The sequence below is a fragment of the Prionailurus viverrinus genome, unplaced genomic scaffold (genome assembly GCF_022837055.1).
Source record: "Prionailurus viverrinus isolate Anna unplaced genomic scaffold, UM_Priviv_1.0 scaffold_50, whole genome shotgun sequence".
Classification (NCBI taxonomy): Eukaryota; Metazoa; Chordata; class Mammalia; order Carnivora; family Felidae; genus Prionailurus; species Prionailurus viverrinus.
Window position 1 is genome coordinate 2340958 of NW_025927613.1, and position 25365 is coordinate 2366322.

Genomic DNA, 25365 nt, shown 5'->3' on the forward strand with positions numbered 1-25365 from the left:
AAAACATCTGAGGCACAGGGAGATTAAAGACTTATTCAAGGCACAATTAAGTCTCACTACACTTTACAATGAATAATTGTATATTATAGTATAAATATTCCTTTTAGGCCTTATGCAAATAAATACATTTTCGAAGTTGTATATAAACTACTTACACATTATTGTGATGAATCCTTTAATAAGGCAAAAATATTTCTGTAACAATGAATTTTTCCCCTGGATTTGCTTAAATCAAGTAGTATCAAAAATGAGTTTAATTCTCTAGCTCCAATCTCACAGAATGAGAGAGGATTACTAGCAAGCACCCAGTTCATTGCTGAGTCCTGGCAAGCTTTTCAGATTTCATTCTGCTCCAGGAATAGTTAACCTCACCTGTCTGGATTAAAATTTACTTACCTCTAAAATAAAGAGCGATCGTACTACTCTTTCCTTATGGCCTTTAGCAGTCCCTTTTTTTCCCCATCTCTTCTATTCTAAAGCTCTCTCACACTGCCTTAGAATTGGAACTCCAGGACTTCAAACACATAATTTTTAAAAAAGGGTTAATTTTATAATGCAGAATGTTTTAACTTTTTTAAGTGTTTATTTGTTTAATGTTTATCTTTGAGAGCAGGAGAGGGGCAGAGAGAGGGAGACACAGAATCCAAAGCAGGTTCCAGGCTCCAAGCTGTCAGCAGAGCCCAATGTGGGACTCAAACTCACTAACCGTGAAATCATGACCTAAGCTGAAGTCGGATGCTCAACTGACTGAACCACTGAGGTGCCCCTTAATGTTAATTTTTTTTTGAGACAAGAGAAGGAGCGTGAGCAGAGGAAGGGCAGAGAGAGGGAGACACGGAAGCCCAAGCAGGCTCCAGGCTCGGAGCTGTCAGCACAGAGCCCGATGCAGGGCTTGAACTCAGAACCACGAGATCATGACCTGAGCTGAAGTCGGACATTCAACCCACTGAGCCAGCCAGGTTGCCCCAGAATGTTTTAACTTCTGATCAAATATCCATTTTCCAACACTATTTCCTGGTAAGCTCCAACTAGAGGAAGTTATGGGAGCTCAAATGGCCCCTGTGTTTGATCCATTCCCTCAACAGGCAACAGGAAATGGAAGTGTAGATCTACTAAGAATTTTGGACTTGAATGAATACTTATGCTGACCTCAATACTCCTAAAATCAAGCCAGAAACATTAAGTTCTTAAACAGAACCACATCTAGTCAGATTCCAGGAAAAGAAAAAGGAAACTACACATTGTCTTTTAGAAAAAGTTTTTGTGTTTTTTTTTGTTGTTGTTTTTTAATTAGTAAAGAGAGGATATAGGCTAAATTCCTGAATCCTTTTCCATTTTACAAACTGACCCACAACATCCTCCTTGGATTCTCTCTGTGTCCACTTCACCACAACACGTGTTCTCATTTATGCACCTTCTGAGGAAATGATTTCCTGTCCAGACTACTTAGCCCAGACCAGTGGCAATCTACCTTGTGACTCTACTGAAGGTTAACAGATGGACACTCCTTGTCCTACCCTCTTCCACCCATAACACTTTGGGCTCCACTCCACTCCAGGAAAGCAGGATTTCTTACTCCCACTTGTTCCAAGATGAGGTCAGAAATTTCCATTAGACATCAAAAATACATATCCTCCCGTTCATCCTTCCATTCATCCTTCCATTCATCCATTTACATATACATAGATATCAATGACAAAAATTTTTTTTCCACAGCAATTGCTAGAAGTTAGGAGAAAAGATCACCTGAAGACCTAAACTCCAATACCTGTAAGTGTGTGAAAAATATCATACCAACTTTAAAAATAACTCTTTAATCATATGCACATGAGGGGAATAAAGGGCGGCACCAGGCTGACTGGGGAAGGGTGTAAGGTATTTTCCCTTTGTCCCCATGTCAGCTTGGCACAGTTCTGAAATCACACACACAAGTGGAACTGGTTTGGGAAATAGAATAAGAGGACTGAAGAGACAAAGGCAGGAAAGGAGAGGCAAGGGCTCGCAGTAGTTTCAGTCGGTGGACTCCAACACAGATTCACTCAGAGCAAGGTCCCAGTAGTGTTCAGCCCCATGCTTTTTGAAGTGCTCTCGAGCCATGTTCTCTGTAGGGCACTGTTTGAACTTCATCTCCCCAAAGCTCCGGTCTTTGGCCGTACCCTGGGAAAAAGACAAAATTTATAATAAAAACACTTAAAAAAAAAAAAAAAAAGATTTACTTTTAAGATTTTTTTAAAAAATGTTTTTTAAATTTATTTTTTGAGAGAGAGAGGGTAGGGAGGCAGAGAGAATCCCAAGCACAATCTGCACTGTCAGCACAGAGCCTAACATTGGGCTCAGCCTCACAAACCATGAGATTATGACCTGAGCTGAAATCAAGAGTCAGACGCTTTAACCCACCAAACCACCCAGGTGCCCCAAGATTTTTATTTAAATAATCTCTACATCCAACATGGGTCTTGAACCTACAATCCTGAGATCAAGAGTCACAGGCTCTACCGACTGAACTAGCCAGGCACCCCAAAACACTGCAATTTTTTTTTAATTCTTTAATTTTTAAAAATTTAATTAAAAAAAATTTTTTTTTGATCTTTATTTTTGAAGGATAGAGAGAGACAGAGTGTTGAGAGGGTAGGGGCAGAGAGACAGGGAGACACAGAATCCGAAGCAGGCTCCAGGCTCTGAGCTGTCAGCACACAGCCTGACGCGGGGCTCGAACCCGTAAACCACAAGATCATGACCCGAGCCGAAGTTGGAGGCTTAACTGACTGGGCCACGCTGGCACCCCAAATTCTTCAATTTTTTTAACATTCATTCATTTTTTTGAGAGACAGAAACAGAGTATGAGTGGGGGAGAGGCAGACAGAGAGGGAAACAGAGAATCTGAAGCAGGCTCCAGGCTCCGAGCCGTCGGCACAGAGCCTGACACAGGGCTCAAACTCACAAACTGCAAGATCATGACCTGAGCTGAAGCCAAACGCTCAACTGACTGAAGCACCCCAAAACACTGCAATTTCTAATGTAAATCAGATATAATATACTCTTTTCTAAACCCTAATAACGTGTGTAGCAATGTAGTTGAACGTGATTTTATGTTAAAAACTATTTTAACCTCCATTCCCTTGGATATTTGTGAGTCTTCATGAATTTATAGGCATAAAGGTTTCAGGTTTTTTGTTTTTTTTTTTTTTTTACTGAATGGAGGATGAGAAAGTCTGTGCTCTGATTGATACCTGGGTGGAAAAGCAAGTCAGGAAGGACTATGGAGGATGAGATGGGATGAACTAGTTGCCCACCAGGCCTCTACGACTAGAGGACCTTTAAGGAAAGAACCAGAGGCTAAAAGGACTCTTTCCACAAGACCCAGTAAGACTGTATACAAGCAGGAGGCTTTGGGGTCCACTGACAAACAAGAATATGAGGGTGAGGTGAAGAGGGGAATGGGAGCAGTGAGGGGGGTACCTGAAGAGAACTACAATAGAAAAAGATACATTACTGGGTGTAACCACATTCTCACCCAAGGCACCAACAACAATGAAGTCATAAAGTGCTATCTCAAGAGGCTTTCAGGGATCAGATTCCAATAAGAAGCTAGAGTAGAACCTGGCTTGTTTCTGAACCTGAGATACAATTCCTGTGGACTCTCAAAGGTAACTGAAAGAGATGAAGGGGGTAGGATATTAAATATCCAGGATGCAGGTGAGGTAGTTATTGTAGCCTAATTTTGTATGCATAATAAATTGGAGGAATCTGGGATAAGATAGAAGAATACACGAAAAACAGTAAGAATTGCCTATAAAGAGTGGTCTTAAAGAACTGGGGAAATTGGAAAGGGACCATTTCAGTAAGTGCTCTTCTGTGTTATTAGAATTTAATAGGCATTCACTACCTTTGAAATAATATAATACTTTTATAATAAAGAACTAGTTACTAAATGAGTGCATTAAAAAAATAAAAGATAGGGGCGCCCGGGGTGGCTCTGTTGGTTGAGCATTAGACTCTTGATTTCAGCTCAGGTCATGATCTCATAATTTGTGAGATTGAGCCCCATGTTGGGCTCTGTGCCGATAGGGTGGGATTCTCTCTCTCTCTCTCTGCCCCTCACGCACTTGTGTGTTCTCTCTTTCTCTCGCAAAATAAATAAACTTAAAAAAAAATTTTTTTAATTAAAAATATACATGCACTCAACATACATGAATAAAATGAAAACATTAACTCAACACAAAGGTAGAAGATATTTACGATGTAAAAAAATGTATTTTGGCGTGGAAATAAAAGGATTACTGCAACACATTAGGTTAAGGAAATAATTACTAAAACAAAATTTAATGCTTCCTGGAAAAATAGGATGGTATTTTATATGCTCACAAACAATGAACAATCCTTATTTCACATCTTGGCCTGAATAAGCATATGCATTCATTTATTCTTCAGAGCTAATACTGGTTCAGGGTGCCTGGCTGGCTCAGTTGATAGAACGCACGACTCTTGATCTCTGGGTCATGAGTTCAAGCCGCATGTTGGGTGTAGAGCTTACTTAAAAAAATAAATAAAATTTTAAAATTAAAAAAAAAAAGAAAATAAAGAGGAACTAATATTGGTTCATTAAGATTTCAGGGATGAAGGACCTGTATAACCATAAAAAAATTGTATTTTACAGAGCACTATTACATCATAATCTAATTCTGGTCTCAGAAAACTGACAAATAGAAAAAGGAAACAAAATCCACATTTTTGTAGACAAACCAACAGTAATTGATATTAAGTGTCTTGCCCCATTTGAGCAGCTAGTAAGTGGTAATGCCCAGACTCCCAACTTTATATTCTTAAGTCTAACACATCTTTCACTATTATCCAGACAAAAAAAAAAAATTCCCAGTGATTCATCTCCCTCTAAGTCTCATATCCATGACTGTGAAATAAACAACTCAGTCAAGAATTTATATTCTTGCCACCAGTTTTCCATACTCTTCCCCAGATGGCATATACTATACACTCATCAATTTAAAATATAGTCAGGAAGAATCTGCTGCCGAACATGTAACAATGAATTCCAAAAGGAAACATGAACTACTTAAGGAATCAATCATTGCTTAGTTTTACCATTCCTTTGCTCCACTAGAACAGTATAAACAACCAGGAACTAGCTGAAGTTCTGCTTCAGTGTTTAACAAAAGATCACCTACCTCCCAGACTAGTACACATTTGTTGGTTTTCTTCACAGCTTCCTCATCAGATTCCTCATCATCTGGAAAAGACAATATAGCTAAATCTTGCTCTAGACTTAGAGACCAAGATTTAGGTTCTAAACAAAGAGTATTCAAGTGTACCCCAATTCTTTTAAAATATTGTTCCCCTTTCCACTGTATCAGGGTCAAATGTCTTCTGTTATCTTTATTTCCTGCAAATCAGACTGAAAGTTCCAAACAGAGATACTAACTAATTCAACATTTACTGAGCACCTAATAAGTGTCAAGAGCTGCACCAGATACCAGGAATAAGGAGATAGAGACAAGGAATCAACGATAAAAACTTGTCCTAAGCACTTTGAAAACCAGGCCTCAGATGCCAAGACAACAGAGTCTGTTACTAAGGAGTTTGATATAATGGAGAAGGAGGGCAGATAAACCAAATGAAAATATCTTAGAAACACTTGTAAAACAAAAGAAAATATAGGGCAATTATAGTGAAAAGTGTACTTTAAGTAAGGCATGAAAATATCTTAACTAAGCACACAAAATATAAAAGGGCCAAAGTTAGGAAAATTAAGAAAAGTATGACTGTCTGCACATGTTAAATGCTAACCCAGGTCTGCAAAGGGGAGAATGAATATGGATGGAAGAATGATGGTCAGAAGGGTGTCAAATATATTTTATACATATATAAAATTGGGCAAAAGAATGAAAAGTATGTATGTGTATATGTGTGTGTGTGTGTGTGTGTGTGTGTGTGTGTATAATTTTGCCTTCAACCCTTTAAAAACTTCTTTCAAGAGGCGCCTGGGTGGCTCAGTCAGTTGAGTGTCCAACTTTGGCTCAGGTTATCATCTCACGGTTCGTGGGTTCAAGCCCCATGTAGGGTTCTGTGCTGACAACTCAGAGTCTGGAGCCTGCTTCAGATTCTGTCTCTCTCTCTCTCTCTCTCTCTCTCTGTGTCCCTCCCCCACTCGTGCGCTGTCTGTCCCTCTGTCAAAAATAAACATTAAAAATAAATAACTTCTTTCAAAAAATAATATAGACAATGCACATATAAAGTGCATAGTTTGCTGAATTTTCACAAACTGAATAGACTCCCATAACTAGTGTCCAGATCTGGACAGACAGGGAAAGCAGCTGGCAGAAACACCCTGAAGGCCAGGGAGAAGAATAACATGCACATCATCACGTAATAAATACGTAGGCATGAATGTCTACGTGTTCACAGTCCAAACGGGTTTTTCTACAATTCCTAAACATTATCTAGTGTGAGCAAGTGTCAGTGGGAGGGAGTAGATGAATAGACAGAGTACCACCCCACCTCCCACTCCATCCCCTCTAACCCCCATTCACCATCTCCCTTTGTGTTAGATGTCTGTTCATCCCACTTTATCCGATGCAGCATAAGACGCTTAAATTTCTTCTGGGCCTTGGGGCCTGGAAACAGAGAAGGAGAATTTTGCCAGAGTTGTAGATGATGATGAAGTAGAAAGAACCTCTGAGCTCATCTGATACTCAGCCATTAATGTGGTAGTTGAAGCAATACCAGGAACTACATCTTAGGTCCTTTTGCTCCAATAAACACAGAAACAGAGGCCCAGGATATTATACCCAGGTATGGCTCTAAAACTCTATCTTTTCCTCCTTTCTCCCCACCATGCTAATCACTTCAAAGCCTAGGGTTGTGTGGGGACAAGTCTCCTTCAGTTTTTCAGACTCACCCCCTTCCACTACTACCACGTTGACATCCTTGTGCAGTACCACCACCCCTGTCAGGTACAGTTGCCCAGCATTGGCCTCAATCTTGAACTTCTTGGCTGGGTTGCTCAAATTTCGAACTCTGGAGAAGGGAAAGTTTAGTTATGGCTTTTGTTTCAGTTAGCATCAGTAGCTGCCTGAATGGAATGGCAAACAAACAGATGGATCCAAAATGGTTTTCTCTCTAAAAACAAAAATCTGCAGAGTAAGTAAGCAAATACACTAATGCTTGATAGGTAAAATCAATGAATCTAGAAGTAATCCCACTGTCTTATACTTCAAAGACTAGCACTGTATATACCCTATAATAAACAGCAGGTAATCAAAATTTACTCTAAGGAAAGAGATATTTACCATCATCCAAAAAAATGTGTAAGCTAATTGTTCTTGACAGTATAAAGATCAACAAATTCTTTGCCTTCTAGATGCTTATAATGTAGTCAGAATGCTACTCATGGAAAATTTCTAGAAGGCTACATGAAAAACTGTTAGTAGCAATTACCTACAGTAAGTGGTACTAAGGGTTCAGAGAGTAGGGGTCTTGTTCAGCAAGGCCCTTCTGTATTGTTAGATTAAAAAAAATCCTCATATCACTTTCATAGTAAGGAACGAGTTATTAAACACTAGCACGTTTTAAAAAATGGAAGGAACATATGCACTCAACATAAAAGAATAAAATGAAAACATTAATTCAGCACCAAGGTAGAACATATTTACAACATATTAAATATATTTTGGAGTGGGAATAAGAGGATTACTGCAATACATCAGGATAAGGATATAGTTACTGAAGAAAGAAACTTTTAATGCTGCCTGGAGAAATAGGGTATTTTCTGTTCCACAAAGGATGAATGATCCTTAGTTCACATCTTGGTCTCAACAAGTATATTCACTCATTCATTCTTCAGAACTAGTACTGGTTCACTGAGAAGCCCCCAGAGACAGAAGAGTAAGTCTTTAATCCTCATCATTATAAAAGCTTTACTAGCTCCTGATTCACGTTGGGGTCATTAGAAGTGAGTAGATATTGATGTTAGGAATGCTTTAGACCACAGTGATTCTGCCTCAAGCACTTGGAAAACTTTTGGCATTTCTAAGGGAAAGGCTGGCCCAGTTTGGACACCTACCTATATACAGATATGTGTACCCCCTGTGAAATGTCTTCTTTAAGCTTTTTAATTTTCTTGACCTTTCTCTGTTCTGCTGTAAGTTTTCGGGCAGCGTTGGCCTCTTCATGCGCTCTGTCGTGACAGGAAGGACATCCACAAGTGAGAAAGGCATTGAAGATCAGAGGCAAAGCTGAGGGAAAGAGAGAGCAACGGAGGACTCTCCCCTCCCTCCAAATATGGATCCCCCCAGAAGAGTCTGGGAAAGGTACTTGCCCTGGGTTTCCACCCAATCCCATGGCACTTACTTCTGTCTTTTTGCCATCTGAGCTCTGACATGGGCTTCTACCTTCGTGGGGTCTTGAACAGCTTCTGTTCCTAATACTCGCATCAAATTTGAAATTCTCACTGCAAGTGGAGAGAAGATTAAATTAAATTTCCAGCTGGGATAACCTGGCACCTCTTCTCTATCAATTCATAACTGTTTACCTATCTCAAATCCCTGCTCAAAGCTCACTTCCTCTAAAAACCCCTACCTTGAAAAGCCCATCCAAAGAACTTAGCATTTGTAGAAAGTCACATAATATATATAGTTGGTATACATTTATTTACACTGCTTGAAAATTTACGACAGATAAGGAGTTTTATTTCTTTGGTATTTTTCACTCTGATCACAACATGTAGTGAAAGGTCCTGAACATAACAGTGCTCACGCAAAATATTACTGAATGATAACAAAACTACAGGAGTGAGGGTTTAACAATATTTTCATTTTTCAACTATAGAATTACGTACATAACAACTGTGCAAACAGTGCAACTATTATCTTCATGAATTTCAAGACCATTATTCTTTCAGGAAGATCAGAATATGATATATTTTTATACTTAAAAAAGAAAAAAACTTTAAGTGACCTCTACAGTGAATATGTTGATCTGTCTTTAAGATTTCATTTTATTTATTTATTTTCTTAAATGTTTATTTTATTTTTGAGAGAGAGCGAGCGAGTGAGCAGGGGAGGGGCAGAGAGAGACAGGATCCAAAGCAGGCTCTGTGCTGACAGCAGAGAGCCAAATGCGGGGTTTGAACTCACGAACCATAAGATCATGACTTGAGCCGAAGTTGGATACTTAACTGACTGAACCAACCAGGCACCCCTAAGATTTTATTATTAAGTAATCTCTACACTCAACATGGGGCTCGAACTCACAACCGCAAGATCAAGAGTCGCATACTCTACTGACTGAGCCAGCCAAGCACTCCTATGTTGACCTGTCTTAGCCAGATTGTAGAAAATTTAGGAAAAGGAAAAAATAACCAATGAATGATTCTGAGAAACAGAAAGCACTCAAATATCAAGAGATGCAAAAGTTCCTCTGGAATTACACAGATAAACTTAACACCCTTTCATCCCTGCCTCTAAGATATGTACCTTTGGGTTCTGGAGGAGGCATCAGGCCTAGCCTGACTTTCTCTTGTAGTTCCTTCTGTGCTTCCCTCCTTGTTTGCCTTCGAAGTTTCTTCTGTTCCTTCTTGGTAAGATATACCCCCAGAGTAACTGGTGTGTCATTGTCAACTGCCAGGTAGAGAAATAAAATTACAAGAGCAATAAGCCTATTAGAAGGATGTAGGTGACTATCAATCACATTAAAAGAAACTTTAAGTGTTATTAGTTATTTTTAGTTTGTGATAGTATAGCATTTTACTATCTATCTATCTATCTATTTAAAAGGATGGCGGGGGGAAGAAGGGGGCAAATCCTAAGCAGGCTCCACACTCATCATGGAGCCTGACATGGGGCTCGATCCCACGACCCTGGAATTATTATGACCTGAACTGAAATCAAGAGTCAGATGCTCAACTGACTGAGCCACCCAGGCGCCCCAGTATGTTCCGTTTTTAAAAAACATTCTTATCTTTCATGAGAGTGTTCTAACTTGTTATTTCTTGAAGTAGTTGACTGCTTTAATCAACTGAAAAGTGGCAAAGACAGAAAACAAAATTAGAGCTGCTCCAGTTGCTCTGCGTGAGGATTTGGGGTAGGTGGGGCCAAGATAATGAAATTTATAATTTTAGAGTTACAGGAATTGGGGAAAATCCTCTGGACTCCCAAAGCAGGTTTACTCAACTTTTAATTTTTTTAATTATTATTACTATATTTTATTTATTTTGAGAGAGAAAGCACAAGTGGGGGAGGGGTGGAGAGAGAGAATCCCAACCAGGCTCTGCACTGTCAGCACAAAGCCCAACGTGGGGCTTAAACCCACAAACCACGAGATCACGACCTAAGCCAAAGTCAGATGCTCAACGGACTGAGCCACCCAGGCGACCATATTATTATTATTATTTGTTTTTTGTTTAAAAAAAAAAAAAAAAAAATTTTTTTTTTAAACGTTTATTTATTTTTGAGACAGAGAGAGACAGAGCATGAACGGGGGAGGGGCAGAGAGAGAGGGAGACACAGAATCGGAAGCAGGCTCCAGGCTCTGAGCCAACAGCCCAGAGCCCGACGCGGGGCTCGAACTCAGGGACCGTGAGATCGTGACCTGAGCTGAAGTTGGACGCTCAACCGACTGAGCCACCCAGGCGCCCCATATTATTATTATTTTTAAAGTTTATTTAAGTAATCTCTATACCCAACATAGGGCTCAAACTCATGACCCTGAGATCAAGAGTCACATGCTCTCCTGACTGAGCCAGCCAGGGGCTCTGACAATTTTTCAAAACAAATAAAATCCCTTACGTTCTTCTAATGATCCACACTGATGACAACTAAGTAGACTCTGGTTAAGTAATGAGTATCTTTACATTACACAACATTACATAACATTACAATGATTATCATATACTATATTATCTCAAAGTCCCAATCTATTCTTCTAAACTTATTGGAGTTATTGGCAAGCAAATTTACTAATTGAGGTATTACCTCCTCTGTTCATCCCAAATATGATGAAAGTGTTAAAATCTTTTATGATCTACATAATTCTTGAAGAAGGCATTATCAATCAACATTATCTCTATATGTGAGAAAGTTGTGTTCTAAATGACTTACCCAAGGGATTCAGCTAGTTAAAAACACAGCTGCAACTAAAACCTATCTCTTCTGAGTGAGCCAACAGGCTTTTGCTACAAAGATGATCAAGAGAGAAGAAGGCTGAAGACAAAGACGACTGAAGGGCAGTGGTGTACAAAACTGGAGTTGGGAGTCAAAGATGAGAACGCTTTTTAAAACCCAACTTGTAATATACTTCAGTTGAAACCATCTCTAGGTTAGGCCTCAATGCTCTAGACCTGCACTGTCCAATACTGTAGTCACAAGCCACGTACACTATTTAAACTAAAATTAATTAAAACAGAATAAAATTTAACATTCAGTCTCTCAGTTGTATTAGTGCAACTCAGTTTTCAAATGCTCAACGGTCACAAGTGGATAGTGGCTACTGCATGGACAGCACAGAGAACATGTGCTGTCCATTGTCACGTGAAGTTCTATTGGATAATACTTCTCTAGAGCCTTGATTGAGTAATCTAGACATTACCTGGAGGGTTGAGTTGGGCTGGATGTTCAACAAGATTTGTGATTCCAAAATAATCTTCTCTCTTGGGATTTTCCTCTGTACTAAAATTGGAGGAAGAAGGGAAAACAGGATATGTGGGTAGAGACAATTCTAAGAGAGAAGGAGTCTCAGAAACACAATGAAAAAATGCACTCTCCATAACATTCTAGCACCTTTTAGTGTGCATATCCACAACATGTAATTGTATTACACATAATTTTCAAGATGAGAAAACTGGGTCCACTAAGGTTGGACATACAATCCACATCAGTCACTCTCAACCTTTTTCTACCCTAATATCCCTGATGGATGGATGCCACATTCTTTCACTAATAACAATAACTCCCTGGGACAGTGGTTGACAAAGGAAGGGTTAAGGGGAAAGACTGAGATACAGTTTCCTAAAGCCATGGATCAGAATTATAGAACGGATATAATTAAAGCTCTCCAAGTGTTTCTCAAATGATTTCATTCTTTCCCTCATCAATTAAGACTCCTTCCTCTCTATTGTAGGACTGGATCTTTAAGAAATGTAAAAGCCTATTATAGGTAGCAAAAAAAATAATTACCACGTATAACAAAAGCAAATATAAACTTACATCCTTTCTCTTTTAGATCATTTGTGCCTTTTCCTTCCCATGTTAACCTTAAAAACTAAAAATAACTTATTCAACATATTTACAAATATAAGAGCCTGTATATGGCTACCTATTTCACTAGGATTTCATGATTTTACTTAATGCATGAGTATTATCTCTCCCAATAAAACTCTAGCCTTATTAAAAGGTATTAACTAACAAACTCACAGGTCAAAGCCATTGGGGATGATGTAAGAGTCCCACCACTCAATTTCAGGGATATCGCCTTCCTTTAGTTCTTTTTTAGGAGCAATGAGGGCCAGCCTAGTGGAAGTATGGATGCCTGTTTTTCGAGCTGCCTGTGAGATCTCTGCCTGCAGCTTCTCCAGTTGAGCCTAAAGACAAGATAAACAAAGATGGGAAGATAAATTGGAGTCACAGAAAACAGGGAAATAGTAGAATCCCAAATTTTAAAGTACTCCCTTGTTGCACTCTTTATGCCTAATGCAAAGAATTCATAACTTCTGAAAACTTAGAAGAAAAGAGGCATTCTACTTTATCCTTTACTTAGTTGATTTACATACAACTACCCTTATCACCATCCTTCACCCCACAGTGTGTGCCTGCAGCAAACACACCATTTCTGTGTGAATTCTATGAAAACTCCATTCTGAGAATGAAAACAAGAAGCAAAACTCACCGGATATAGAGTCAATTCAACTCTCAAGGTGTATGGATTATCTGCAGTAAATGTTATATTACCAGGCTAGCTTTCCTCAATCACGCAGAGAGTTCTGAATTGTTTCCCTCCACTGTCTGTATGTGAATTTTCAAAGTCAATTTTATTTCCACTTAAGTAGAATGGAATTAAGACAAATCAGCTAAAATTCAAGTATCCCAGGAATAAAGTAGTTTAAAAATTAGTCATTGAGGGGCACCCTGGGTGGCTCAGCTGGTTAAAAGACTGACTCTTGATTTCAGCTCAGGTCATGATCCCACAGTTTTGTGACTTTGAGGCCCACATCCGGCTCTGCGCTGACCCTGCTGAGGTTGCTTGGGATTCTCTCTCTCCCCCTTCCCCTGCTTGCGCTGTCTCTCTCAAAATAAATAAATCAAAAAGAAATTAGTCATTGCTTTATTACTTGTGTATTTAATTGCCTAAAACTTTGAGAATTGAGTTGGCAGTATTTTAGGACTGTATTAAATTTCCTTTGTCACCTTCCTACCTTCTTTGAAGTTCTAGGTTATATTCTTTTTTTTTAAGATTTTGTTTTTAAAGTTTATTTACTTATTTTGAGAGAGACAGACACCGTGTGAGTGGGGGAGGGGCGGAGAGAAAGAGGGAGAGAAAGAGCATTCCAAGCAGGCTCTGCGCTGGCAGTGCAGAGCCCAAAGCGGTGCTTGAACCCACAAAGCCGCGGGATCATGACCTGAGCCGAAACCAAGGGTCAGATGCTTAACCGACTGAGCCACGCAGGCACCCCTGAAGTTCTAGGTTATATTCTAAACCAGATACCTTTGTCCGTAATCGTTGGGCAATCTTCTCAAATTTGCCCTTGTCATGGAATTTAAAAGTGCGTCTCTGGCGCTGGGAAGGGGCAATTGAGACTCGAGGGTCAAAAAAAGTATTAGACTCCATGTCTTCTGATGGCTTTTCTTTTAGCTGTTGTTTGAACTGTTCCCTTTTCACAGCACGAATATTGGCCTTCAGAGTGGGCATGCGATGTGTCAGCTCAATCTCTTTGCCTGTTGCATCTACAGTGCGACCTTGCTCGTCGAGAATCAGTGGTGTAGGTTTAGTTTGATCTTTTAACTCCACCTTCCTGAGAAACAGCCCACAAAGAAATAAATGCCATATGGGACAATAAATAAGGCAAACAAGAAACAAACAGAAAATGAAACAAATCAAACCAAACAAAGAGAACTAGGTTACACACAATTCTAGGGAACATAAACCCATCTGTGAAGAGTAACACCATGACTGAAAACATCAAACTGAGTATGTGAGTACAGAGTAAAATCAGATGAAATAAATTTATATATTACATTGATAAGAATTTGCAAGCCTATCTTCACTCCGGAATTTCTGAATCAGACATAGTATGCCAAACCAATTGTAGGCACTAAAAATAAAGTCTATCATCTTTATCCAGTTGTAGAGAACTCTCAGATCTGGTATCATTCACTGAGGTCTAATGGATATAGTTCTGAGTTAGGAACCAGGAGACCGGTTCTATTCCTAGCTCAACAACAGATAAAGAATCTTAACCTCAGTTCTACCAATTATAAAAAGAAGCTAATAAATTCTGCCACGAGCAAGCTAAGAGAATTCAATTGGTATTTATTAAGCACACGTAAGAAATATGAAACTGTAAGAAATGATTTAGGTTCCTTGGGAGAAAAGGATCAGTAACATTCAAAGGTATTTATTGCTTCTCCAGCTTCAGAAATACTAAGGGGTTCCACGAAACAGATACTCACGGGGGAGCAATGCCCATGGCGTGGAGATTGGCCAGGCCCACCATGTTGGCGTTGCCAATGAGCCCTGGCTTCAGTGCCAGCTGGGCTTGGATGCGGGCTTGTAGTTCAGCTGCTTTCCTCGCCTTCTCAATGGCATCATTCATGAAAGTGGCAGCCTGGGAGGGCTGAATAGTGTTGCCAATTGGAAGTCGCTCTGGCTGGGAAGAAGAAGGAGTCTTTGGCTGTGAGAGAGGAGAAAAAAGAAATCAGAATCAGAAGAATTAGACAGGTGGACAGGTCACTCATGTAGACTGGTAGATGGTGGCATGGAACATGCAGTGACCTTCCAAACTCAAATGAGTGGATAGCAAGAAAATGAGAGTGGATGGCAAGAAATTCTTTGCTAAAGAGTCTTCATTTCAGAGTAATCTGAGCACAATACCTGAGGTGTAGGGGGGCTAATGAAGCTCAGCTGTTTTTTCCTCTCCTCAATTTGCCGTGTTGCTGCCTCCATCATCTGTTTGATCTGCTCTCGGTGGGGGGGGGGGGGGAATTAAAAAACTGTTAATATCTCTTTTTTATTTCTCCTATACAGGTTCCTAAACACAAAGGGCTTTTCAGGTCTAGAGAACTAAAAATTTTTTGAACGAACCCACCATATTCTGCCTGTACCACAGGCTACAAAATTCAGTAAAGAAAAGCCTACATAGCTGAGCACTGAAACATTTCAACCCATCTTCCTCAAGCAGGAGTGGCATGGTAGGTAGTAACATAGCTTGATGATTAAGACTCAGGTTAATAGGGGCACCTGGGTGGCTCAGTAGGTTGAGTGGCCGACTTCGGCTCAGGTCATGATCTCGCGGTCCATGAGTTCGAGCCCCGCATCGGGCTCTGCACTGACAGCTCAGAGCCCGGAGCCTGTTTCAGATTCTGTGTCTCCCTCTCTCTGACCCTCCCCTGTTCATGCTCTGTCTCTCCCTGTCTCAAAAATAAATAAAATGTTAAGGGAAAAAAAAAAAGGACTCAGGTTAACAGAAACCTGAGCGTGACTCTTAACTCTGCCACTTAATGCTTATGTGACACTGGACATGGTATTTAATCTCTAAAACTCCAAGTGCCTAAAAAAAGGTAACAACAGACCTACCTTACAGGGCTATCATGAGCATTTAAACAAAACTCTTGGCAGAGTCCACACAAATTATACTTTTAAGTTTATCTATTTAATTTTGGAATCTCTACACCCATGGTGGAGTTTGAACTCACAACCCAGAGATCAAGAGTCACATGCTCTTCTGACTTGAGCCAGCCAGGAGCCCCAAATTATCATACTTTTGATGAATTCCTGCTTTGGGTAACTGGAGACAACAATGCAAAGATCTGTTTCCTATCCCATGTAAAATACTTCTTCTGTCCTAAAGAATATGAGAATAATAACCTTTGAGAATACAATCAAATAATTCTTGAATTTTCCAAAAGAAACCTTGCTGTCAACGTGTTTCAAGATATATTTTTAAATTAATCACACACAAAAAAATTTTTTAATGTTTATTTACTTTGAGAGAAACAGAGGGATAGGGAGAGAGGGTGGGGCAGACAGGGAGAGAGAGAATCCCAAGTAGGTTCCTTAGTATCAGCGCAGAGCCTGACATGGGGCTTGATTTCACAACCTGAGCAGAAATCAAGAGTCACATGCTTGGGGCGCCTGGGTGGCGCAGTCGGTTAAGCGTCCGACTTCAGCCAGGTCACGATCTCGCGGTCCAGGAGTTCGAGCCCCGCGTCAGGCTCTGGGCTGATGGCTCAGAGCCTGGAGCCTGTTTCCGATTCTGTGTCTCCCTCTCTCTCTGCCCCTCCCCCGTTCATGCTCTGTCTCTCTCTATCCCAAAAATAAAAATAAACGTTGAAAAAAAAAAAATTAAAAAAAAAAAAAAGAGTCACATGCTTGAACAACTGACCACCTAGGTGTCCCTAATTTTTCCTTTTCCTTTTTATTTTAGAGCCAGGGGCAGGGCAAAGGGAGAGAGAGAGAATTCCAAGCAGGCTCCATGCTCAGTGCTGAGCCGGACACAGGTCTTGATCCCACAACCCTGGGAGCCGAAATTAAGAGTTGGATGCTCAACTGACTGAGCCACCCAGGTGCCCTAAAGTTTATTTTTGATATCTTTTTTGTGTAAGTGATATATTTACATAGTTCAAAATGCAAAACAGTACAAAAGAGTATACTGTGAAATCTTCTACTGCTACTCTCTATAAAGCACCAGTATCTTTCCCTGCAGAAATATCATATATAAATATATATAAGCAAATTCATCCACCCACCCACACACATATATGTATATATTCTGTTCTTCTTCCAAGAGAGTTTAAACAGCACAAGAAATATTTATTATATATATAGTACCAAAATTGTTTTAAGAAAGCCCATTTTAGGGGCACCTGGGTGGCTCAGGTGGTTAAGCAGCTGACTTTGGCTCAGAGTCTAGAGCCTGCTTCAGATCCTATGTCTCCCCCACCTCTCTCTCCCTCACTCCCTCTCTCTGTCAGTTAAGCGACCGACTTCAGGTCATTCTCGTGGGTCCGAGCCCTGCATCAGGCTTTGTACTGACAGCTCAGAGCCTGGAGCCTGTTTTGGATTTGGTGTCTCTCTCTCTCTCTCTCTCTCTCTCTCTGCCCCTTCCCTGCTCATACTCTGACTCTCTCAAAAATAAATAAAACATTAAAAAACAATTTTTTAATTAACAAAAAAAAGAAAGTCCATTTTAAAAACGCAGATAATTCTTATTAAAAACAAGTCAACTTGAAATTATTTTAGTGGATTATAGCATGTCAGCATTATATTTGGAAATTCTCCTCTGTCATCAAGCTGAGTTCTGATTAGTTCAATAATTTTCTAAATGACCCAACGAGGTAGACAACTGGGCAAATAATGTATGTAACACCCTTGTTTGCCACATAACAGGTGCTCGTAAATGTTATTTCAATAGCCTTCAGGTGGAATACTCCTAGTTAAACTAAGAAATGATAAAACATAGAGCAGTAAACAAAAGTTTCCCAATGCTAAATACTAATTCAAATCAAGGTCATGATGAATCTGGACCCCTGCATCTCTCACTTCTTCAGCTCATAGAATCACTGCTTTCAGTCCCTAATTACTCACCTGGAGCTTAGTCAGCATGCCAGGACTCTCTGAGGGGGGCCCAGGGATCACTTCAGGCTCCTCTTCCACCTCCTCAAAACGTGGTATCCGTCGCTTCTTTACTCCTGATGATTCCTTGGAGATCTCAGAGTCATCACCAAACACTTCCTAAAGAAACCCAAGATGACAGAAGAGTTTTCTCCCTGCCCATGGGAGAAGGGAAGAATCATCCTAGTCCCTACCAGCATTTTGTAGCTTTCCCCAGAGTCCTTTAGACCCTCCACCAAATGGACCATCTCACCCAACTTCATCGTTCTCCTACTCCAGTCAAGCAAATTTCATCACCATGTCCTTATAAATGTTCCCATCTCAAGGTCTTTGCCAATACTACTGCCTACATTTGCAATGATATCCCTCAACTTTTTCCACACCCCTGTTCCAAGTCCTGCCTAAAACTCGCCTCAGGAAGTTTTCCTCACTAATAATCTCATCTCACTCTGATCAAACTGTTGTTTCATATCCTCTTAGCACTTAAGAGCTGGGTTCATATTACATAAAATTACATTGTTAATATTCTGTTTGCCAAGTGTTAAGTCTTCCAATGTTAGTACCTTCTCCCAATTAGAGTCTAAGCTCTTTCAGGACAGGGGTTTTCTCTTTCTTCTTCAGTATTACCCAGTAACACTCTGTTCTCATCAAACAATGGGAACTCAAATACGCTGACCAATTTGCAAGGTGAATTTAACAGGACCAAGAGTGGCCAACTGGAAGGGACAACGGGAAAAAGCAAATGTACACACCGGTGGTAGGCTTTGGGTGACATCCCCTCTTCACTAGGAGGGCTCGTGTTTTGCAAGGACATATCCTCGGCCAGGGGCGAGCGCTTCCTGGAACTCCTACAGTTCAAGAAAAAGGACTCTCCCATAATATATTGTGTGGGGTGGGGACCTGAACGGACCAAAATGGGACCCGTATCCCAAAGCTACCTAGATACCTCCTTCAAGAAACCATTTTTATCAATCCCACCCAATGTAGTCACTTCATTCACAGCATGCCTCAGCCCTTACACAGCCACATGCCCTATTATAGCATTAATTTCACTCCACAGATCTGTGCAAATCGTGGATTAAGCATTCCCACGTAAACATACCAAATTCAACATCAGTCTGAAACCCTACAGTCATCTCTAAAATTTATATGGGACTGCTACTTAGATTTTGTAATTTGTGACTATATTCTGTTGTGCCCTTCCTTAAACCGCAAATTCCTTTAAGGCAAGGACTATTTCTCATTCCTCTCACCACCCACGATGACTTAAACACAAAAGGCACATGACCCTCTATTTCTCTCGGTTCTACAGCCTGGCCAGGGACCAAGCAGACATTGCTTATTCACTCTTTGTGCCCCAGGAAAAGCAATAGGATAGCCAAGGTATCAAATGCACTTTGGAAGGTTTGATGGGAGCCACAGAAAAGACTTTTATAAAGCACAAGAAAAGAGATAGAGAAACCAGCCACCTGACGCAGCTACTATTGAAAAAAGGCATGACCAATCAGCAACTGCAGAATAAAAAGTGAAGGAAGTAAGACAGTAATGATGGTCCTTTTAAGTAGTCCACTCATGGGGCCAGATGACCAGCCATATGCTATACAGCAAACAGCAGGCTCTCAAGACATACAGTAAATAATAACTTTTGTTAGGTATCCCATCTACAAGTCCACTGTAGAAAAACCTCTAAAAGGAACTACAGGGAGGTTTACAACAGTGGAGTCACATTCTGAAACATCTATTAGGTATCAAGTAAACCAAAACATAAAACCTTAGAGTGATCAACTTATAGGTAGTAGTAAGGGGGGGGGGGGGAGGAGACAAAGGGAAATGTAAGAACTAAAACTCCTCTAACTGTACGTGAAAAAGGACAAAGCTACCAATTGTTTTCCCTGAAGTATTTCAACCCATGAACTTACGTAGTTCACCATCATAAGATGGTGATAATACAAGCTCACCTCCTCTCCTTTAATGTCTTAGTATCTCTCTTGAATATTATGTATTCTAATATTAAATACCAAAGTGTGAGTCAGGTAAGCTTAGCAAATTTATTACCATTCAAAACACTCCCAAGCTCATCAGATAATTAACTGTAACCTACCTTTAGCTCTCGTTTTCTGCTCCTGTCACTGCTAGACTTGGAATGTCTAGAGCTCCGGCCTTCCTCCACAGCCTCAAATAGTTTGTCCACAAATCGGAGAGTAGAATCATCAAGAAAAGGTTTCAGATGGTCTGAGAGGAAAAAAAGAGGTGGTAGGGTTGAAAAAGTTAGAGTACAAGGAGTGAGTGGGTAGCTCAGTTGGTTAAGTGCCCGGCTCTTGATTTCTGCGCAGGTCATGATCTCATGGTTTTTGAGTTTGAGCCCTGCATCGGGCTCTGATGTGACAGTGCAGAGCCTGCTTGGGATTCCATTTCTCTCTCTCTGCCCCTCCCCTGCTAGCACACACAGGCTCTCTCTCTCTCAAAATAAATAAACTTAAAAAAAAAAAAAAAAGACAAAGTAACAGTACTTAGTCCAATATTAGGCATATAACAGACACCAACACTGGAATTTTACCTCCAGGAGGGAGGGAAATGTTTTCCTAAGTTCTTTGTAGGATTCCCATAAATCCTCTTATATTGAATGACCTTGCCCTATGAGGTAAAAATATAGTTACAATTTTTTGCAGTAAGAAGTAGCAAAGCCAGAGCAATCTATTCAGGTTGAACATCAAAGTTAATGATGAATAATCACCCTAACTCTTCCCAAAGAGCAAGCTGGAAGAGACTACTATTAACAAATTCTACCTCCCTCAACTTTTTTCATAAACTTGGTTTAGTTATCACTCTGAACTTGAATCTACCCATCTGACTTTAGCATATTTTTTCTTTCTTTCTTTTTTTTTTTGAGAAAGAGAAAGCGAGTGAGCCCCCACAAGCAGGGTGAGAGGGAGAGAAAGAATCTGATGCAGGCTCTCCACACCCAGTGCAGAGTCCGAAGCAGGGCTTACACTTACAAACCGTGAGATCATGACCTGAGCCAAAATCAACAGTTGGCCACTTAACCAACTGAGCCACCCAGGTGCCCTTAGCATCTTTCCTAAGTAAATATAACTTAGTTGATTCAACTGACTTGACATTGGTCAAAGGAAGTCAGTCTGAGATTCAAAATATGTCATAAATGGGGTAGTTGGCTCAGTTGCTAGAGCCAGCATCTTGATCTTGAAATCATGAGTTCAAGCCCCACATTGGGCATAGAGCTTACAATTAAAAAAATAACAAATAAAAAACAAAATATGTCACAAATAGTATTAAAAAAAGGGAAAAAGCAAAATTAGTCATTTAGGCTATTTCCATCATAATGCAGGAGAAAATAATATGTGGCCTAATTTTTTTTTAGACACTCCCAGCAGAGAGAATTTGGGGAAGTTCAAAGCAGTGTTTGGAATCCTGCTATAAGTCAAAAGATTCATAAAACAGGTGGCTCAGTCAATTGAGTGTCCAACTTTGGCTCAGGTCATGATCTCAAGGTTCATGAGTTCAAGCTCCACAATCAGGCTTGCTGCTGCCAGCCTGTCAGCATGGAACCTGCTTTGGATCCTCTGTCTCCCTCTCATTCTGCTCCTCCCCCACTTGCATACTCTCTCTCTCTCAAAAAATAAAAACATTAAAAAAAGATTCATAAAAGGACATACCAGCTGCCTTCTTCTTGTCCATGCCCTTCCCCACACAGTTCAGTGCTGCTGTGACCACTGTGGGCTCTGAGAAACCCAGCACCCTCTTCACTGTCTTCTCTATCCATGGCTTCAGTTCATCCAGCTCCCTCTTAGACAGTGCCATTCTTCAGGAAAGGGAGGGTAGCTCAAATGGGATTCAGTCCTGCACCTAAAAAGAAACCAGGAGAACACTTAGTTAGAGGGTAGGAAAAGAGCACCCCAAGCAATGTTTCGTGTATCAGGAATGCCCTCTCCGCCTCTCTTCCCAATCCTTAGGCAAGTTCCTGCACTTCATTTCGACCTAAATACGTTCTCTAAAACCCATTACTTAAAAGCAGAAAGAACTACATTTCATTTGCAACTCTAACTCAGTTAGGTATCAGTGGATCAGTGAAATCTGGGGAATAAACAAACCAACCCTGGGAATAACCTAGTCTGAGAAATGAGTTCTAGCTTCTTTTCTGATCTTGTCATAACAAGGATTGGCAAACATATAACCTGAAAACAAGACTGAAAAAACCCACCCAGAGGCCAGCTTTTCTTTTCTTTTTTTTTTTTTTTAATGCTTATTTATTTCTGAGACAGAGAGAGACAGAGCATGAGTGGGGGAGGGGCAGAGAGAGAGTGGGAGACACAGAATCAGAAGCAGGCTCCAGGCTCTGAGCTGTCAACACAGAGCCCGACTCGGGCTCGAACTCACAAACCGTGAGATCATGACCTGAGCTGAAGTTGAACGCTCAACCGACTGAGCCACCCAGGTGCCCCCCAGAGGCCAGCTTTTCTGTCTCTCCTGCCTCCAGGTAGGCATTCCTTAACCTAGCCTTGACCTGTAGGATTCCCTTCTTTTAAGGAATCGTGGTGGGGGGGGTGGGGAGGGGGAGAGAGAAAGGGCTATCCAGGTCAGCCATCCTATATTAAAGTTCATAATCCTGGGGTGCCTGGCTGGCTCACTTGTTATGGCATGTGACTCCTGATCTCAGGGGCATGAGTTCAAGTCGCACATTGGACGTGGAGCCTACTTTAAATAAATGAAACATTTAAAAAAATAACAAATCTTATAATCCTTAAGAATGCTGTCACTTAGCTCTACAGTCATATTCATCCCTGTGGGAATTCTGTACCCAGATCACGTTCTCTCCTGTTCTACTCTGTCAGTTGACTTTGTAAGATTAATTCTTCACCTCAGAAAAGAAGGTCCTCATTTTGGATGTACTTTCTCTCTCTCCCTTTTCATCTTTATTCTTCTACTTTTTAGCTTAGCAGAGAAAACACTATCATAAAGGACACCCTACAACAAATCTTTGTTATTTAATGCAAGTTAATATAATTCTTCAACATTATTCATTTTACATTTTCGATCTCAAACAGCAAAACTCATGAGCATAGAGAAAATTTTATTTCCCTGATTTTCTCCGTAAGTGCTTAAATCAATAAACTGCACTGACCTCCGTTTCCAAGCTAACTTCCTCCCAGCACTGCTACAAATCAGGGTCTCCGGTAGTCAATCTTTCAAGATGTTTTAAGACCTCTTTTCTCCTAAAAGATAGTCTGATTAATTTCTACTTTCTTGGCAGGTTTACCCTGTCTATAAGACCTGCTGTTAAACAGCATATTTAATTTTGGCATAACCATGGGAAGCCAGTAGATTAAAATCAAGAAACTAGGAGTGAAAGATTTTGTGTCTCAGGGACATGTTCTATGAATAATTCTATGGCAGCTCTATTCACCTATATCATGATAGAGTATAGTTTATAAACCTCTGTATATTAAACATGCATTACTCAAAAGAAGCATAGACACCACGGAGAGTGAAGAAAGAGTTCACACTGAACATTTGGGTCACAGAGTTCTACTGTTTACCAGCTTTGGGGCAAGTAATTCCTCTGAGTCTCGGTCTACTCATCTTACAAAATGAGGACAATCTGCCATACCTTCATCATTCTTTATCATTCAGTAAATATTTATTGTATAATTACTAAGTCTCAATCAGTGCACTGGGTGCTGCGGATACCTACAACGGTGAACGTATCAGACAATCCTCGCCTTAACGAGGCTTACATTCCACTAGAATTGAATCATGGGCTAGAAAGCATAAGCAATTTGAAAAGCCAAAGCAACAAATGAGCTACCACTCTATCAGATGAAACGTGTGCCCAAATACTATACTAACAAATGTATTCAACTTCAACTCAATCCTCTAGCAAACTAAACAGCCAGTGGACAAAAATAAAAGTTCCCAACAGTCACTAGCTTTGTCACTAATCAAATGTTCAACAGTAACTGCCTGGGACGGGGCGGGGCGGGGTGGGGTGGGGGTGGAAGAAGAGGTAGGCAGAAGGATCTCTCAATGAGCAGGTAGCAGAATCCAATCTTCTGAAGAATCCCCTTACTCCGTGTTCTTTGCTACAACCTGAGTTTCCTTCCCTCTGCAACCCCTATTCTTCTCTGCTCTTTCCCTATCTCCCACTGGCTCCCCACCCCACCTTGTCCTCCCCAAACTCCCATCTTAGAGCCAGTCTCCCCACCCCGTCCCCTTCCCGCCCCCGCCCTTTTCCTCTTTACAATCTCACTCCAACCCATTCTCCCTCAGAACCTTGTACTTCTTCGGCTTCCTTCCCACTGAACCTTCCCGCCAGGGTCCTGCCCTTGGACTGAAACCTGGTCCTCACCGCTCGGACCACAGCATATCCACCCCGGGCCCGGGGTCACTACTCACCTCACAAACTTCAGCCCCTGAGACGGAGCCCGAACGTTACACCGGAACCGGAAACCCTCCGACCGCCCTACGGCCTGCCGTCGCTACCGCCACGGCCGCCGCCACGCCGCGGCCCCCCGACATGTGACGGGGAAGGGCGGGGCCACCGGTTCGCGCAGCCGTAGTAACCATCTGCTCGGCGGCGGCGCGCATGCGTGCCCGAGCTGTGAAGTTTGCCTGTACAAGTTGCTACCTACTTAGGTTTCCCCAGCGAAATGCGGTAACTAGATTCCTGCCAAGTTAATGTTGCCTGAAGCAGAAATTGGGCTGCTTGCAGTACTCCTAGTGTGAAGACTAAGTGCGCTAAAAGCGGGACTTTTGCGTTCGGGCTAAACGCGGCCTCTCTGGTAGTAAGTAAACCTGAGAGTCGTGGTCGCTAGCATTATCCACCCCTCTTTAACCTTTCTCCCTTACTTAAGCGTGATGCCAGAGACTACCAAGAAAAATGAGAACATAGGAGGACTCTGAAGATAGCAGCTCCGCATTTGTTCCTTTTACTGTCTCATTCATTCACTGACATAGTAAATATTTGAGTGCCTACTACTATGTGCCAGGCATTATCTGAGAATGGATATCCCTTAATGATGAAGAACATGGGCTTTAAAGCCAGACTGTCTAGATTTGTATTCTAGCTCTCTCACTCATTAGCTGTGACATTAGGCAAGTTACTTAAGTCTGTTTCCTTACCTGTAAAAAAACAAAATCCACTTCGTGGGGCTGCTGTGAGGACCGCAATAATGACGGAGGGTAAGTGCTTCTCAGAGTTCAATAAAGCTTCATTATATATAATAATTAGCCAGTTGCCTCATAAATGTGTAAAAGACATCTCAAGTAATGAAAACTAAGCTTCTGATTCTAACTGCTATCCTCCCTCCCCCAAAACAGCTCCCAATCTTCATCCTCAGTTAATGGCAACTGTATTCATAGTTATGCAAGCCAATGATCTTGGAATGGTCCTGGTCTCCTGTTGTATTGGTCCTATAGAATCCACTTGCTTCTCACAGCTTCCACTACTCTCAATTTTATGCTTGGATTATTATTTTTTAAATTTTTATTTCATTTTTTTGAAAGAGTGTGAGC

The 25365-nt window shown here is 40.9% G+C and overlaps 1 protein-coding gene across 5 annotated transcripts; it reads right to left on the minus strand.

The window, feature by feature from the left end:
* Positions 1–1798: 1798 nt before the first annotated feature.
* PRPF3 (pre-mRNA processing factor 3) lies at positions 1799–24380 on the minus strand. 5 transcript variants are annotated; one of them, XM_047847996.1, is made up of 17 exons: positions 24247–24329; positions 22976–23066; positions 21510–21699; positions 19937–20067; positions 17809–17955; positions 15097–15180; positions 14676–14896; positions 13711–14017; positions 12423–12589; positions 11599–11678; positions 9489–9632; positions 8365–8464; positions 8078–8191; positions 6914–7032; positions 6546–6629; positions 5184–5245; positions 1799–2157 (listed from the first exon to the last, which is right to left on the minus strand). In XM_047847996.1, exons 3-17 carry the CDS (start codon positions 21652–21654, stop codon positions 2011–2013), a joined length of 2052 nt encoding a protein of 683 aa, XP_047703952.1. In that variant the 5' UTR covers positions 21655–21699; positions 22976–23066; positions 24247–24329; the 3' UTR covers positions 1799–2010. The 5 variants fall into 5 exon arrangements, with proteins under 5 accessions (XP_047703952.1, XP_047703953.1, XP_047703955.1 ...); XM_047847997.1 differs by lacking the exon at positions 22976–23066 and having other exon boundaries at positions 24247–24380; XM_047847999.1 differs by lacking the exon at positions 5184–5245 and having other exon boundaries at positions 24247–24336.
* Between the last annotated feature and the right edge of the window lie 985 nt (positions 24381–25365).